The 17,410-nt window shown below is 33.1% G+C and overlaps 1 protein-coding gene across 4 annotated transcripts in view; it reads right to left on the minus strand.

Moving 5' to 3' along the window:
* Positions 1–17,410, minus strand: part of MON2 (MON2 homolog, regulator of endosome-to-Golgi trafficking) — a 101,504-nt gene that overhangs the window by 60,669 nt on the left and 23,425 nt on the right. For all 4 annotated transcript variants that reach the window (XM_019732423.2, XM_019732421.2, XM_074325464.1 and 1 more), the window contains 4 exons: positions 17,180–17,309; positions 15,148–15,245; positions 14,314–14,439; positions 9,091–9,285 (listed from right to left, as the gene is read on the minus strand). In XM_019732423.2, coding sequence (XP_019587982.2) covers positions 9,091–9,285; positions 14,314–14,439; positions 15,148–15,245; positions 17,180–17,309 — 549 coding nt within the window. The remainder of the gene's footprint in view (positions 1–9,090; positions 9,286–14,313; positions 14,440–15,147; positions 15,246–17,179; positions 17,310–17,410) is intronic.

Below are 17,410 nucleotides of genomic sequence, written 5' to 3' on the forward strand. Positions count from 1 at the left end.
TCTCCTCTGCAAGCTCTTTGTAAATAAAAAATGTTTAAAGCTCATTCTCAACATTATTCATTAATGTTTGATGATTGAATGAACAAAAAGTAACCAGTTTATTCAGAGGTTAATGGACTGTTTCTGTTACATATTTGTTGAGGACACAGCAAGACCTCTAGGAGGTAAGAATTAACCTGACGTGATCCCTAGGCCAAACTGAATCTTCCTTCTACTTCAGGTGTAGCAGGTTATTGGACGTTTCAGCTGGGGTGCCCTGAAATGAGTGAGCATAACGTGGGGCAAGAGTTTGGGGGAATATAGTAGCCCTCAGGATTTTAGCCCAATATCTTTCTAAGGTATTTTCTAATGCCTTTCAGCATTTTTAACTGGAGGCTTAAAAGTAGGACATAATCATGAGGATAAAGTAGGAGGAATAAAACAACTTTATCCTTAGATTGGGGAAGTCATAAGGCAGAGGTCTGTCACTGTCCTAAATGATGTTGAAAAGCACTAGATCGGAAGTCAGATGGCTCAGCTTCTTTATCCACCAACCTTGTGGATGACAAGCTAGGTAATTTTCTTATAGCAGATCTACATCTTCCTGAGAATTCAAGCGAGAAAAACGCCCCTAATTAGGACAAAGTGATATGCAAATACAGAGTGTATTATTACTTTTTTCTAAACAAACGATCCCCTTTTAGTACAGAACTGAAAAGGAATCAGGCTAGTGACTCACTGGGCAATAGTTGTTACCTATTGAAGAGTTTTAACATTAGAAGGTCCTTCAAAAGGTGCACTTACTGCTTTAGAGTGAAAGTGGAATACAAATGTGGTAGTAGAATCCAAGGCTCAGCAGTTAGGTTTTGAGGCCAGAAAATAAAGGCTCTTAGAAACATCAAGAACATGTATGATACAGCCAAAGGAATTACTAATGTTAAAAAAACTTGCCTTGAAGGTTATATCCTGTGAGAGTGACTACAGTACAAATCAAACAATCATGCAATTCATACTATAGCCACTAAAATATTGTGATTTGGATAAAAGAGCCTCTCCCCTCAGGTCTGGAACTTTATTCTCCCTTCCTCCCTCCTTGCCAACTGTGACAGTCTGATCAGAGAACTAGTGTTGAGGACAGTGACTTGTTTTCAAGGGCTTCAATGGAAGGTGCCTACTGTGAATCTGTTAAGCTTTTCCTCCGGGAGGATACACTCATAGGAAAACAGGTATCAAGATTAGTATCCATGGCTGAAGTCCAGTTCTTATGGCACAAAGATACTTCACGAACTCTATTATACTAGAAAGAAGGCTGATGCATGCTTCGGAATTCCTGTAGTTCTTTGGTACTGCATAATAGTCAAGAGATAAATGATGCTTAAAATGAATCAAAGTCATCTTGGTGGAAATGCTAACAGATGTCTAATAAGGAATAATGCACATAAGGTAACTGTTGGCTTAGGAGACAATGAACAAAGTCTGCAAGAATATATAAGTGCAGTAGTTATGGGTTTACTGGTGATGAGATCCTCTGTTAGAGAAATGTATGTGAAGTAGAAAATTAGGTTGGACAATCAGTTTATAGCCCCATTTGTTCCTTTTTAAAAGCAGTTAAGGCAAAAGCAGAGAAGAGATGTATAGCCACATTAAGTTTCATGGATTCCTTAAAGATATGTTTCTTAAAAAGATATCTGGGCATGGAGCCTAACTGATTCAGATGACAGAGGAGCACCAAGCTCAGATCATAGAAAGGGGAAAGGATATTCGTGTACTAGCTATATTAAATTTTTACCTAAATGCCTGTGGTATTGTAATTTCCCATAGTCACTCTACATATACATATTAACAGAACTAACCTGTAAAAATTCATTACCTTCGCTCCTGAGCTACTTGATAGAACAAGATAAGCTGGTGAATATTGGGGAAGAACACTGATTCTCCAATGCAGTGGTTCCCAAAGTGTGGTTCCTGGACCCCTGGGGGGTCGCTGAGACCATTTTAGGGGATTTGTGAGGTCACGATTATTTGCATAATAATACTAAGATATTACTTGCCATTTTCAATGTGTTGACATTTATTGATGATGCAAAACAATGGTGAGTAAAACAAGTGATGCTTTAGCAAGAATCAATCCGGTAACACCAAACTGTACTACTACTGTCACTGTATTCTTGACCATAACACACAAGTTTTTTAAAAGTCTGTTTTACTTAAGAACCATAACAAAAATAAAATTAAAATAAAAAATAAAATAAAAATGATTGATTTTATTAAACCAACTTTATTGACCCATAAGTGCCTATTTTTCTGTGCGACAAAATGGCAAGTACATGCAAAGCACTTTTGCTGTGTCTCAAAGTACAATGATTATCTGGAGGAAAAGCACAGTTGGGAACTGATTTAGTCACCTTTTTTCCCTGTGGAACATCATTTTAACCTAAGGAGCAAATAGCCAACTATAACTACTTAGATTTGTGTGTATTACAGACATTTTCTCAAAAATGAACAAAGTAAGCCTGTATGGAAAACTGAGAGTATTTATTGCCAATGATAAAATTCAAGCTTTCAAACAAAAATTAGAATTTTGGAAAATGTGTATCTGCCAGAACACCTTGACAGCTTCTTAATAACAGAAGACTTCTGCTAAATGGTGGGTGATATTAACATGTGTGGTTTTTGGAACTGTATAAAGTGTTAACATTTGGAATATCTGAACAACTAAAATAAGTGATGTTACAAACACACTTGGGTAAAAGATACAATAGAAACACAAGATGAATCAATGAATTTTAATCTAACAGAGTAGGAAAATGTCATTAATATGGTTTCAGATTCTACACTTTATGAATGTGTCACTGTTCCAGTTTGGATATCAAAGAATAATATCCACTGTTACCTGAAAAAGCCATTAAAATAATTCTGCCTTTTCCAACTACATATCTTTGTGAGGTCAGATTTTCTTCATATACTTTGACCCAAACAAAAGAATGAAAATAGAGGAAGATATGAGAATCCAGCTGCCTTCTATTAAGCCAGACATTACAGAGATTTACAAAAAAAGTATAAAACAATGAATTTGTTTCTTTGGCAAATATAGGTATTTTTCATAAAAATAAATTTTTATGGTAACATGGGTTTTAGCATCACCTCAGATAATTTTTAACACAGTAAATAATGTAGAAATAATCCACATACACAAAAGTTCACCAATATTTGTTAAGAGTGCAAAGGAGTCCTATGACTAAAAAGTAAGAATTACTACTGTACTGTGTCCTCTAAAAGATTATCTTTAAACCAAGCTTAAATAAAGAAGACACAAATAAATAAGAGGGAAGCATTCTACATCAATCACATATCTCACCTCACAACTACCATATCTCTAACTTTTGACGTTGGAGGAACTAGGATATCTGAACTTTCCCATATTAATAAGTCCCAATATAACAAATTATAATACTGAGGAAATAATATCATATACATCTGAACAATTCACCTTTTCAAACACAATCCTAGAGCTGCCTTTGTGAAGAGAGGTTTTACTAGTGGGTTATCACACCCAATTGATGAGTGAAGCATAGAAGTACGCCTTTCTCTTCCTTGAAACAGCAATATTCAATCTTTACTGTGGCTGGTTGTGCTGTTTTCTCCCCCCTTTTTATGCCCCCCAAGTCAAGGAGACTAAGGTCAAAATATGGAGAATAATACAGAAGCAGTACAAGAAATAGGCACTGGCAGACTTGGAGAGGGGAAGAAATGAGAAATAAGAAAACAGTGTAGTAAGATGCTGTAGGGTTAAGAGCCTGGTTTGGGGGTCTAAAAGAATTACTTAACATCCCAGTTCTAAAGCTTATAAACTGTATAATCTCAGGCAAATTACATAAATGTCCTGAGTCTCATTTTTTCAGCTATAAAATAAAAATACAAATGCCTTCTTTATAGGGTCGTAGTGAAGTCTAAATGAATTAAGAGATCCAAAGCACTTTGTAGTGTCCAAAATATATGCACTCAATAACAGCAATTTCATCCAAAACTGAAATTACTAAGGAATAAAGTATCTGTATCTCTGAAAAAGTCACTAAATGAACTGCTCAATAATAGAACTGGTGGACAGAAACGAAGTGCCTTAGTCTGCTCGCGTTGCCATAAACAAACAAACAAAAATAGTACAGACTGGGCGGCTTAGAAAACAGAAATTTATTTATCACAATTCTAGAAGCTTGAAGCCCAAGATCAGAGTGCCAGCATAGCTGGGTTCTGGTAAGAGCTCTCTTCCTGGTTTGCAGAGGGCTGCCCTATCCCTATCACATGGCAGAGAAAGAGCCAGCAAGCAAGCTCTCTAAGTGTCTCTTCTTATAAGGTCACTAACATCATCATGAGGGCCCTTCCTCATGACTTCATCTAAACTTAATTATCTCCCAAAGATTCCATCTCCAAATACCATCATATTGGGGGTTAGAGCTTCAACATATGAATTTCAACAATTTGGCAGCAAACTTTATAAAAATAAAAGATAAGTAAGTTGGTAATTCTTAGTTTGGAAACAGAAACAAAATGTAAATTCTGCATTTGTTATGATGAATATGTAGACATGCTGCATTACTGTGGAGAAGAAAAACTTGGTTTGCCGTGACTGACTATTGAATATAAAAAGGAAAAGGACAAATGTCTTCTCTTCCAATAGCATTATCGTAATTAGTGAAAACAACATTTTAAAGAGGGAAAGAGGAGAAGCCCTCCTAAGACAACTTTGATAATATTTAGGGAATAAGTAGGGAGGTGATATATATTTGGCCTAATAACTCTCTGTTTTGTTTGGTTTTGTTTTTAAATCTGGGCAAGTCTTAATTTCTCTTTCATTTTTTGAAGGAAAATTTTGCTACATACAATATTCATGGTTGACAGCTTTTTCTTGCAGTACTTTGAATATATCACCCCAGTCCCTTCTGGCTGGCGAGGTTTCTGCTGAGAAACCTGATGATTATCTTTAAGAGCTCCCTTGTATATGAAGACTCATTTTTCTTTTGCTGCTTTAAAGACTCTGTTCCTCTGGCAGTTTGATTATAAAGTGTTTTCGAATAGGTCTCTTTGGATTAATCCTAATTGGAATTTCTTAAGTTTCATGAATTTGTGTATCTGTTTTCTTCTTCAAATTTGGGAAGTTTCAGTCATTACATCTTCAAATAGGCTCTCTGCCCCTTTTTCTCCTCATCTGCAACTCTCACAATGCATAGTGAAATTATAAGAAATATATATACTGATCTCTACCCCAAGTTCTTGACACAGAACCCCTTGTATATAGGAATGCTAGGAGTATCTTTTGTTCTAATATTTGGTTGTTTACTCCAGTTCCTGACACAAATCTCCTAAAATCCTAGTAATTTCCTGAGTGATAGGAGTGTCTGACACTAAGTTCCTAAATCCCTTAGAATTATCTGGGTGATAGAAGCACCTTTTGAGGCAACTAATGAGGCAATTCTTGGTGGATGCTGGTTACCAGATAGGTAGGGGCTGGTTAACAGAAGGACCAAGCCATGATTAGAAGCTTGGTACTCTCAGGAACCCCCCCCCCCCCCATTCTCTGGAGAGGGCCTACCCCAACTTCACGGGGACAGAAATTTCTGCTCTCAGGACCCTTCCAGACTTCATCCTATGTATCTCTTCATCTGCTTCATAATTGGTGTCCCTTAAAATATCCTTTGTAATAAATTAGCAATACATGTTTCCTCCACTATCTCCAGTGAAGTGTTACTAAGAAAACTTTGTACACCAAAATGGTGTAAAGCAAATAGTATCTCCTGCTTTTTAATAGTTCATATTACCCATTTTGCTTTTACAAAAGACATACATTAGTATAGTAATGACTCTTTTCATTAAAGCAAAAATTCTCTATAGATTCCTTTCAGTTAGTGAAAACAGTTACTAATGTAGGTCTCTCATAAAAGTGAAGTGGGACAATGCAAACTTTCAGAAAGTGGGGAGTACCTGTAATAAGTAAAATGTGTTCCTGGGTTCTGTGAAAAACTATCAAATTACTGAAACCAAGAAGAGTGTGGTGGGAATCTCCAATTTGTAACCAAGTTAAACAGATGTTGTGGGTTACTTGGGGACCCACTACTTACTGAACTGAAATGTAGGACACCCAGCTGTCAGAGAATTGGTCAGTGTGTGGAAAAAAATCCACACATCTGGTGTCAGAGGTATTTTGAGTGTAAGAGTAAAACACAGTGCTTATTTCCTAGATATGTATATATTGGTCTGCTTGACAATGTCCCATTAAGTTCCTTAGGGTTTCTTAATTCTTTTTCCTTTTTGCTCCTCTTAGTTGATAATTTCAAATGGCCCACCAATTCTTTCTACTGCTTGTAAGAGTCTGCTGTTGATCCCCTCTAGTGATTTTTCAATTCAGTTACTGCATTCTTCAGCTTCAGAATTTCTGTTTGATTCTTTAATATAGTTTCTATCACTTTGTTGATATTCTCATTTTGTTCAGACACCATTTTCCTGATTTCATGCAGTTGTCTGTGTTCTATTTGAACCCACTGATCATCTTTATGATGGTTATTTTCAATTCTTTGTCAGGTAACTAAATCGATTCCCTTTCTTTCAGGTCAGTTTCTGAAGATTTATTTTGTTCCTTTGATTAGGCCGTTTTCCTGTTTACTCGTATGCCTTGTTATTTTCTGTTAAAATTTGGGCATTTAAAAATATAGCCAACTCTGTTACTCCTTATGTATTAGTTTTTGTACAGTGAAATATTTTCACCAATCAACCTGCCTAGAAATTTTGGGGTTCTCTCAAACCTTTTCTGTTGGTGTGTTTCCTCTAGGCTTATGTGTATAATTTCCCAGCTGAAGAGGTTGGCCTATTTCTATTCAGGAGCTCCCCCTAGTATCTTTATGAAGTATTGCAGTCTCTGGTGCTATAGCAAGCCACGGGGGATTGCCTTTATTTTCAGCAGGCCCTCGGGCATCCAAGAGGGCTACCACCTTTCCGGTCAGTGTTCCAAGAGTTAGGTGAGACAAAAACCAATCCCTTGAGCAGTACCCCAAAAAGTTAGAATGTCATTGCACATTTCACCCTTCTCTCCTAGCTGAAGGAGAAGCCATAAACTGGGAATTTTCTCTTGATCATGCTGTGCTATGCCGTGCCAGGAGTGGGATAAGGTATGGCAGATAAGTGCAACAGGCTTTCCCACGCACTGTAATGAACCTCTTCTTGGCTTTGCACTTCCCTGGGGTGCCTTAATCTCTCAACTGGTTTCTGAATTCTCACAAACACAATCTGATCTGTATATTGTTAAATCAGTGTCTCCATGGAGGATGGAGGGCCTGGAGCTTCCACCATCTTGGTGATGTCACTCTGGGGATTTTTTTGTTTTTGTTTTTTTCAAAGTTTTTTTGTGGATTGAAACAGACTACAAATAAATACAATATAGAAAATATAATAGCTGACAGGTAAAAACTTTCCATCATTAGAGAAACTAAGCTACTTTTCATTTATTTTCAAAATGCCTACTGCCTTTCAAAATTTCTAAAAGTTAAAAAAGTCTTAGTTTTTTAATTTAATATAATTATTGGAAATTGTATCAAATAGCTAACATGTTGCAGGGAACACTGTTCATAATTTTTACAAAGTTAATTCTTTTAAGAGAAAGATGGAGCTATGAACTATTGTAAGTTTATAAACTTATGTACCTAATGTTCATTTATATATTATTAATCCAGGCCAACAATTAACAGTATACCAAAAGACTCTTAAACCTTTGGCATCAAACCCTGATAGCTTACAGGGTCCCTAAACAGCAACACAAATAAGTTAATCTTATTTAATTTTCTATAGGTATTTCTAAACAATTCATTAAATACATCAATGTATATTATACATATACCTTGTGTGGCCAGAAATAATTATAATAAGTATATATAAAGATTATTTTTAATTGCATTTTGCATAAATGGATTTGGAATATTAAAAGAAAATTTGTAACAAATTATCATAAATATAGAAAAAACTTTATTTTAAAAAGCTCTCCATAGAATTTAGTATGAAAACTATCTTTGCTATCCTTTAGCTTGCAACGTTGCTTATCTCTAACATTTAGTACATTGACTGCTCACAGTAGGTGATCAAACAACCAATTATTTTTGTTAATTAAAATTGAGGGCATATATGCTACAAAATTATGCAATGATGAATTTAACATAAAATTAAAAAGAAATGTAATACACCATTTTCTTTGACAAATATTTGAATGTTTAAGAGTAAGCCATTATACTGATACAACTATGACAAGGTATCATAACATACTCTAAAACCATAAATTTATGCAAAATTGATACAATATTGGACCAGAAATCAAAATTAATTTCTAATCCTAGAATTCATCATATCTTTAACTTTTTTGCTTTAATCTGTTTTATTTTTTTAAATTAAAGTTTATTGGGGTGACAATTGTTAGTAAAGTTACACAGATTTCAGGTGTACAATTCTGTATTACATCATCTATAAATCCCATTGTGTGTTCACTAATCTGTTAATATAAATGAAAGAGTATAAATGAAAACAGAATAAACTGAAGAAACCATAACTTTAATTTTCATCAAATTATAGATAATTAGCTAAGAAACTAAATTCCAAAGCCACAGAGCTTATGCTGCCTTCAGATAACAGGCTATGACTCTACTAAATGTACATTAAAGATACTATATAAACATAAGAAACATTCAAGAGAGAAAATAACGAACCTTTAGAGCAGGGGTGTCCAAACATTTTTCAACATTTTTTACCAAGGGCCATATGCAGTAAAATACACAAACAGTCGGGCCACTCACTCGAGGTGAAGTACGTATTGCCTCACCTGGTTTATTTAAGTAAACTAAATATATTTTTGGAATTTGCTGCGGGCCAATTAAAAATGGATTGCGGGCTGCAGTTGGCCTGCAGGCCGCAGTTTGGACATCCCTGCTTTAGAGTATCTAGGAGAATATCTATAGGTACTCATAAAAAGCAAGTCTGATTAACTAAAGTGAAAAAGATAAATACTATAATACATCATCTTCTAAAAAGCACTGCCTGCCATTACACACACAAATATGTATGAAAATTAGCACTTACCAAAAGACTGTAAAATTGCTTAATCAGAACAGATACCACTCTCAGCAAACGCATGCAGATAGGAAAATATGGTTTTTCAACTGGTGCTGGAGAAGATGAAGTGCTGGAACCTTGTCTGAACTTTATATTTGGAGAAAAGAGCTTTATCACAAGAGGACATACTCTTTCTTTAAGGAGGAAACTAAATTCCTGGTGCTATTTGAAAACATAAAAAAAAGAAGAAGAAAAAAAGAATTAACTTAGCTTGTACTTAATGCTTCTAAAACAGTCTCCCTAGTAAATAAAACTTCTTAATAATCAGTGTAAATAATTTGGCTTTATTATGTAAGTTTATATAGTTTATTATTTTACCATTCACACACAATTCTGAAAGTAGTACTGCTCTTTGAGAGTGTAAGCTCAAAGTCTAATCAATATTTCACTAAGTTTTAAAGACAATCTAAATTTAAAAGAAACATTTAACGATTTTGGAATTAAGTGATGCTTATCGCTAGGAATTTTAATTTTAGTAAGACACTAACAATTAAAAACAAAGAACAGAAGAAAGAAAATAGATTATACAAATTCAAACAGATAAAGTATTTAAAAATAGGCAGCTGAGGAGAAAAAACTTTATTAATAAAGTATAAGATACAACTTACTGATTCTTTTTTGCAAAGAACAATTCCGTTCATGCATAGATTTATTAATTAACATAATATTTTGTCCTACTTAGGCTGCTTAAACAGAACACAACAAGCTAATAAAAAAACAACAACACAGTAACAAACAAGTATAGTTTTTTAAAGTCTGGGAAACCTTGAAAAGAATTCTTAACCTCAGAGTATATTATGCAGAACTCCTTTATTTTATTTTATTTTATTTTATTTTATTTTATTTTATTTTTTATTAGTTTCAGGTGTACAAAACAATGCAACAGACATCTCACCCCTCACAAAGTGGTAACCCCCCTCCCCAATCTATTGCTCCTCAGACATCGTATGTGTCTATTACAATTCCTTTGACTCTATTCCCTATGCTGTACTCCATATCCCGTGACGATATATATATATATTTAATATATATATTAAATTATAGAGAAGAACTCCTTTAATCTGTTAATTCCCTGCCTGTATGAGCCAAAGTAGTCCCACTTTACTTACAATATAAGGCCCAGCTGACATTTAATGTCTAACCTCAAACATATATTTATTGTTATTTCAATCATCCAAATGTCATTGAGGCAGAGAACAAAGACACAATCATAAAAATCATCCAATCTAATACTTTAGTGTCACATAAACAGAGAAAAATAAGGCACAAAGAAGTTTACATGCTCAGAATCACAACAATTTTTAAATGTATCTTTAAAAAAATCAGATTTATTCAAGAAAAACAATTAGAGGGGAAATAAATGAGATTCATTAAAGAAAAAAATGCAGGAACATAAAAAGATAAAAATGAAAGTCTTGCATAATCTCACCTCTTGGAAATAAATTAGCTAGCCATTGTTATTTCCAAATATATATCCTTCCAGACGTTTATATTCATTTTAATGTACTTTTTAATTCTTTCCCCCCAAAATGGGATCTTAAGAATTTAGTGATTTGAAATTCTACTCTCTATCTAGTTAGTTTGTCTGCCAAAATTAAAGGCGCAGTTAAGTTCATTTTCATACTTCACTAAATAATTTTATGTACTGGTTAATTTATGAATGTTATAGACAATTCTTAGAAGTGTCATTTATTCCCTTTTCCCCCCTCACTACTCAACTGATTACAGTTGGGCTGCCTCCACAATCATCTCGAACCACCTCAGCTCAACTCAAACTATTCTCAAGATATTCATCACGATCTCTGTGGCTAAAGCAAACATCGCCTTTTCAGTCTTCATTCATCTTACCAGATATCTTTGAAGCACTTGACATAACTGACTACTTGGTTTATGTGGAAGCTTTGTTTTTGTCTTTTATTGTGTACATTCCTGCCTTTCTTTCTGGCCTCATGTTCTTAAGTCTCTTTTATATTCTTACCTTTTTATGCCCAACCATTCAATGCTGAGATTTTTCAGAGCTTCAGAGTACCTGTCCCTCACTTCCTAGTCTATGCTATCACCATAGTTAATCTTATTCACTCCCATATCTTCAATAACCATAAGCCAGTGACATTTAAATTTATAAATTCAGCCCAAAACTGAACAAGATGTATAAATTCAACTAACGTTTTGTAATATCTCATTCTGAGGTATCCAAGTGTGTTCAAAACTAAATAATCTATCCTTTGTGATAAAAGTTCTGCCCATAGTGTATTCCATCTTAGCAAGCAGTTCACTGCTCAAGCCAGAAAGCTAGAAGTCATCTTTGATTCATAAAGTATAAAAAGCTATATAATTTGCTGATTTTATTTTGAAGAAGGCAAAATACTGCCTTTTTCCTCACCTACTACATTTTATTGATTTATTCAGCAACTACTTGCTAACTGCTTAACATGTACCAGGAACTCTGCTAGGGAAAGGCGTTCAGGCTTAAGCTGAATTTTGTCCCTGCCCTTATAGAGCTCATTTTCTAGAGACAGATCCCTTCTCAGGGTCACTGGTCTGGAATATTCTTTTCCTAGTCTACCTATTTCGGCCAACTAACTATACACTTCATCCTTCAGGTAAAAGCTTCATATGTTGAATTCCTTACCTACTCTCTACCAGGCTTGGTACCTATGTTACTTGTTTCCATAGCACTTTTTATACTTTTTCTTCACAGCACTCATTACATCTCACCATTCACTTAATATTTTTCTCCCAGTTGGATTTGCAAGTGCCATAAGGGCAAGAATTTTAATTGTCTACCATGTTTCCCTGAAACACGGTTTTATTTTACTATAAGACCTGGTATAATATTTTATTTATAGTTTTATTTTACTATAAGACCCAGGCTTTAATATAAAATAATATAATAATATAATATAATAATATAATTAATATAATATGATATGATATAATGATATGATATGATGTCATATAATATGATACAATATAATACCGGGTCTTACATAATACAAGGCCAGGTCTTATGTTAATTTTTGCTCCAAAAGACACATTAGAGCTGATTGTCCGACTAGTCTTATTTTGGGGGAAACACAGTACTTAACTTCTGTATCCTTGGCACAGAACACATAGACCAGCACATTGTAAGTGACTGGTAAATTTTGAGCAAATGATGAGTGAAACAAAAATATTTCTCTCTCAATGAAAACTTTATAGGAGTAAATTCTAGGATCTTACAAAGGATAATTCTTTTTTTCCTTGAACATTACAGCAAGAATAAAGTAGAATAAGAATTTTGTGGGGACAACAAATATGGAAACATTTTTTCAAATCTTTTCCTACAAAATCTGAAAACACAGTGCAAACTAGAAATTTCTAATTAAATTCATTTACCAATTCATTCATTCATTCATACACATATTTATCAAACACCTGCCATATGCCAGGCTCTATTATAGATACTTGTACAACAGTGACTAAATCCCTGCCTCATAGAGCTTACTTTCCTATAGAGGAAGAGAGAAAATTAACTAATGTACAAATACATATGTCAGGAGATAATATGTGTTATAAAAAAAAAATAAAGAGGGGTAAGAGAGATAAGGGTTTGATAAGTTGACCACTGAGCAGAGATCGCCAAATAAGAGAACAAGCTACCTAGGAGAAAAGCAAACCCAAGAAAGAGTAACTACAAAGGCCCTGAAGCAGGAATTTACTTGGGTCATTTAAGGAACAGCAAGACTGACAATGAGGCTAAAAAGTAACAGTAAGAGGAAGAGTGAAAAGAGAAAAGACCAAGAAATATTGGGGAGTAGATTATAAAAAGTTCCACAGGTCATAATTAGGACTTCATTTTTCACTCTGGGCAAAAAGGCCATCTACTAAAACACTTTTACAAAAGACTGAAAAGATCTGACTTGTTTTAAAAGACCATTCTGGATGTTGTGTGAGAAGCAACCATAATAGAATGGAGCAGGTATAGACGCAAAGAGACCAGTTGAGAGCTAATGCAGTAACTGAGGTAAGAAAGAGGTGATGGTGGATTAGATTTGGATGATTGTGGTAAAAGTCATATGAAGTAACTAGATCCTGTATATATCTTAAAGGTAATGGTTGGGATGTGGGTGTGAATGAAAAAGAGGGGACAAGGAATCTGGACCAAACTGAGTTCAAATCCCAACTCTATCACTTACAAACCATAAAACCTTAGACAAATTACCTAACCCTCTGAAAGCCTTAGCTTCTTCCTGTGTAAAGCAGGAATAACTGATACTTCTCAGGCATTTGTGAAGAGATTCAATGAATGTATTATGAATATATTATATATGTAAGGAATTTTGCACATTCATAGCCTGTAGAAAGCAGTGAAAAAGTGGTAGCTGTATGGCTATCATTTAATACAAGACTGTTAGACAAGTTATATCTAAATACTACTTATTCTAGTATAACACAAGAAAGGGAATCACAAGGTAATATCGGTCACTATCAACATATTTGCATAATATATACCAAAAATTATGAACCACATAATAAAAATTTCAGTCCTAACTCCTGGGCTAAAGGATCTTCTACTATAGTGACATTTGATTCACACATTTTGCAGGTAAGCACTAAGGACGAAACAGATGACTTAGAGAAGCATGGTAGGGAAAGAAGCTAGATTAGTAGTTAAAAGATCTAAATTTTAGTTCAAGATATGCTAGGAACCCTATGTAAATCACTGAATCAAATTTGGACTTTAGCTTCTAACAAGTAAAATGAAAAGTTTGAATTCTGTCTTACTGTTTCTCCTATTAGCTTTCTGTTTTGAAATATTTTTATTGTACATTAAATTTATTTAGCATTGATTATTTCTTTTTTCCATTTAAATTATCTACAAGCACATAGCTACACATAATCAAGTAAAAATCAGTAACAGTTTCTTTTGGTTTTAAATATTATAAAAACAGCTCACACATCACACTCCCTCATACACCCATCGATTGAGAAATGCCTGACTAGACAGTCTCTAGAGATTCCTTCTAATGTTAAAATTTCAAGATGTGAGGGCACTACAAAAACGTAAGATAACACTAAATTATATGTCTAAAATCTAAGAATAATTGTTTGTGTATTTGAATGTGGGAAAGAATACATGTTACTTTCTTGAAAAATATCTGTGAAAAAATTAAAGACTAATTTTGTTGCAAGATACTAATGACTTACTTGTAAAAAGACTTGTGGAAAATCATTCAGGACTGACTCAAGTAATTCGAGGCCAAATGTTCGAGTCATTTCTGTCATGCCTACTAGCCAGTAAGGGGCATCAGCATTAACCAACTGACAAAGGTCCTGTAAAAATAAGTCAAACAAATAAGACATTCACATGCTGGAATGAAAGATGTTTTTCAAAATTCATAGTTCATAAAATGTTGTAAAACTACCTCTTCTTAAACAGTAGTTTATACCCTTTAAAAACTAAGCATTGGTACTTCAAATTTTGACAAATTATATACTTGATTATGTAAGTAAACTTTTAATGAATCATACAACTATTAACAATAGAGTGCACAGATAAATGGTTAATCTACCATTCTTTTAATGAAAACCCACTTAAAACCTTTTAATCAAAATTAATAAAACATTCAGTACAGATAAATTTTACTTTACTTGAAAGATTTATTCATGACAAGTAATATAAAAATCAGGTATTTGTATATCAAACTATATTGAGTAGACCAGAGATTTATTACTTAAATTTTCCTGTTAAAGAAATTATTTTATATGACTACTCATCTCTAATTTACCTATTTTTTAGTTCTGGGTTTAATTCATTTTATTTCCTTAAAGTGAAACATAACATTTTATGTATCACATTTGTGAATTAGCTAGATGATCTTAATGTTTTAGAACTCTTGAAATACTACTTCTGACACTTTAAAATTTGACAATTTAAAAAACTGACACTTTAAAAAAATTAAATCATACATATAAAATTCCAAAATCAACAATTCACACCAAATTATATTCTACAAAAAGTATTTGTATCAACTGAAATACCTGGAAAAGCATATATGCATCTTTAGCACAAGGTTTAAGGGTACTGACAGATCTTCTGTTACTGTTTGCTTGGACCAGTACTGGTTGTTCTATAATATCTGCAATCAAAATAAGATGGGGTTTAGGAGTTCATAATGACCTTTACTAAATCAAATATTGCACACTATATAAAAGGTATGTTTAAAATATATACTTGCTTGCTTATAGAATTATGAACTTTGATTATTAGTTCAGAACTGTAACTCCAAAATGAAAAAAAAAATTGGGAATCTATTTTTATACAAAATGCCATAAAAATCACAGTTCAATATCTTACATTCATTTTAATAAGTTCACTATTTTTACCCATCTATTTGATTTTCCCAGTCTCTCTCATTTTCTAGCCCCTTTATTTTATGGATTTGAAATTCACATGATCTTTGAATGTGCCTTTAAATATCAAACAAACATAAAAGTTTACCACATGGTTAATTCCTATATCATCTTACCATCTTCAAGAGAATTAACTGCTTGATCTACTAAAATTACTGTCAGTTATAGGTACTGACCAGCTAGCTAAGAGTCAGCTGTTATGGTGCTTCCCAACTCGGCATTTCTTTGAATACTAATAAAATACTGTTCACTGTAAATTATGACAGCTTATTTGGAATAAATGTTGAATTAATGACTACTTGAAAAGAAAGAGATTCTAAGTATGGTCTACCTTATTAGAGAGTATCAAATAAAATATTAGTGTTAAGAAATACACTGCTAAAACTATCAATCCAGGAATTATGTTGAGGTTATGAATATATTAAGACATTTGAAATGGAGAACCATCTTGTTTTATCCTATGTTTAATTCCTTAATATTTCAAACTGCTAGAATTCCATCTGCATTTCCCTGTAGAAAAAATGCATGAAAATCAATAAACCAAAGTCAACGTAAATATTCTAATAAACCAACAGAGTCATAATGCCTAAAACTGAACGTGAAAAATCTGACCAACGGTTAATTTGAGGAAATGTGAAGTAATTATTAGAGTAGGCAGCATTACCATTTCTTACTAGTATTGCCATTTTTACCAGTGTTACCAAAGAACATCAAATAAAATGAAAGACTGCATAATATCAAGAGTTTAAGGGAAAAAACTATATAAAGAGAAAGATAATTTAATCTTTTGTTTCTTGACTACATAAAGCAGAAAGGTTGCTCATGATGGCAGCACCTTATGATCTTTTCAACTATCCATGAAAAAAAAAATTACTTTATATCCAATAAAGGATAATAGATGAAAAATACATAATTTCTATAGTTAAGGTTATCAAATTATAAAAATTGTAACAAACAATATCTGCCAGCTCTCTGAAAGGACATGTTTCTAAGTTTTTAGGAAATTTCTTAAATCACAAGAAAAGATGTCAAAAATCACAATAAAGGTATAGGATAACATTAATCTTTACATTATATAAATATTCTTAACACATGTTAATACGCAGAGACAAAAATTCACATGAGGGAAACCCACTTTTGGGAATTTGCACTAAAGAAGTACTTCAAATGGAAAAAGTACATGTAGGAAGCCACTCAAAACAATACTAAAATATTGAACACAATATAAGTACACAATAGGAGACTTGTTCATTAACTTATAGAATAGAAACAAAATATAATGCAACCATTAAAATTACAAAAACGAAAAACAAAAAAATGAAAGAGTAACATGAAAAAAATGTATAAATGTAATGTTCAGCCAAAAATACATATAATGCAATATTTTGTATAAAATGTGAAAATATCATTTGTAATATGAAATTATGCATCTATTAGAAATAAATATGGATACTAAAGAGTCAACTTCTTGGGGTGATAAAAATGTGGGGTATTTATTTTTTGAATTGTCATCAATATAATAATGTTGCTAAATATATTTTTCAAAGTATTCTCATTTTTAGATAGCCTAAGTTCACAGGAAAGAGGTTGAAAATAAAAGGGGAATCATGGACATAAAGAACCACCCACTGTCAAAAGGAAACTACTTTCATCACTTTACCTCTGTGTCGTTCATCTTCAGCAACCATCCTCTCAAAAACAACAGTAACAACTTGTCTCACTGTAGCAGCAGCTGTATTATTTGTAATATTATCTTTTGTAAAATGTAGTCGAAAACAAAGAACAATTGCCTAAAAAAAATTTTCATTTAGTGTGAAATAAGATTGCAGAACATGACTTTTATTTTTAATTTATCTGATGTAACCCACAATGCAATCATTTAAGTTTGGCT

This window comes from Rhinolophus sinicus, linkage group LG02, assembly GCF_036562045.2.
Source record: "Rhinolophus sinicus isolate RSC01 linkage group LG02, ASM3656204v1, whole genome shotgun sequence".
Taxonomy (NCBI): Eukaryota; Metazoa; Chordata; class Mammalia; order Chiroptera; family Rhinolophidae; genus Rhinolophus; species Rhinolophus sinicus.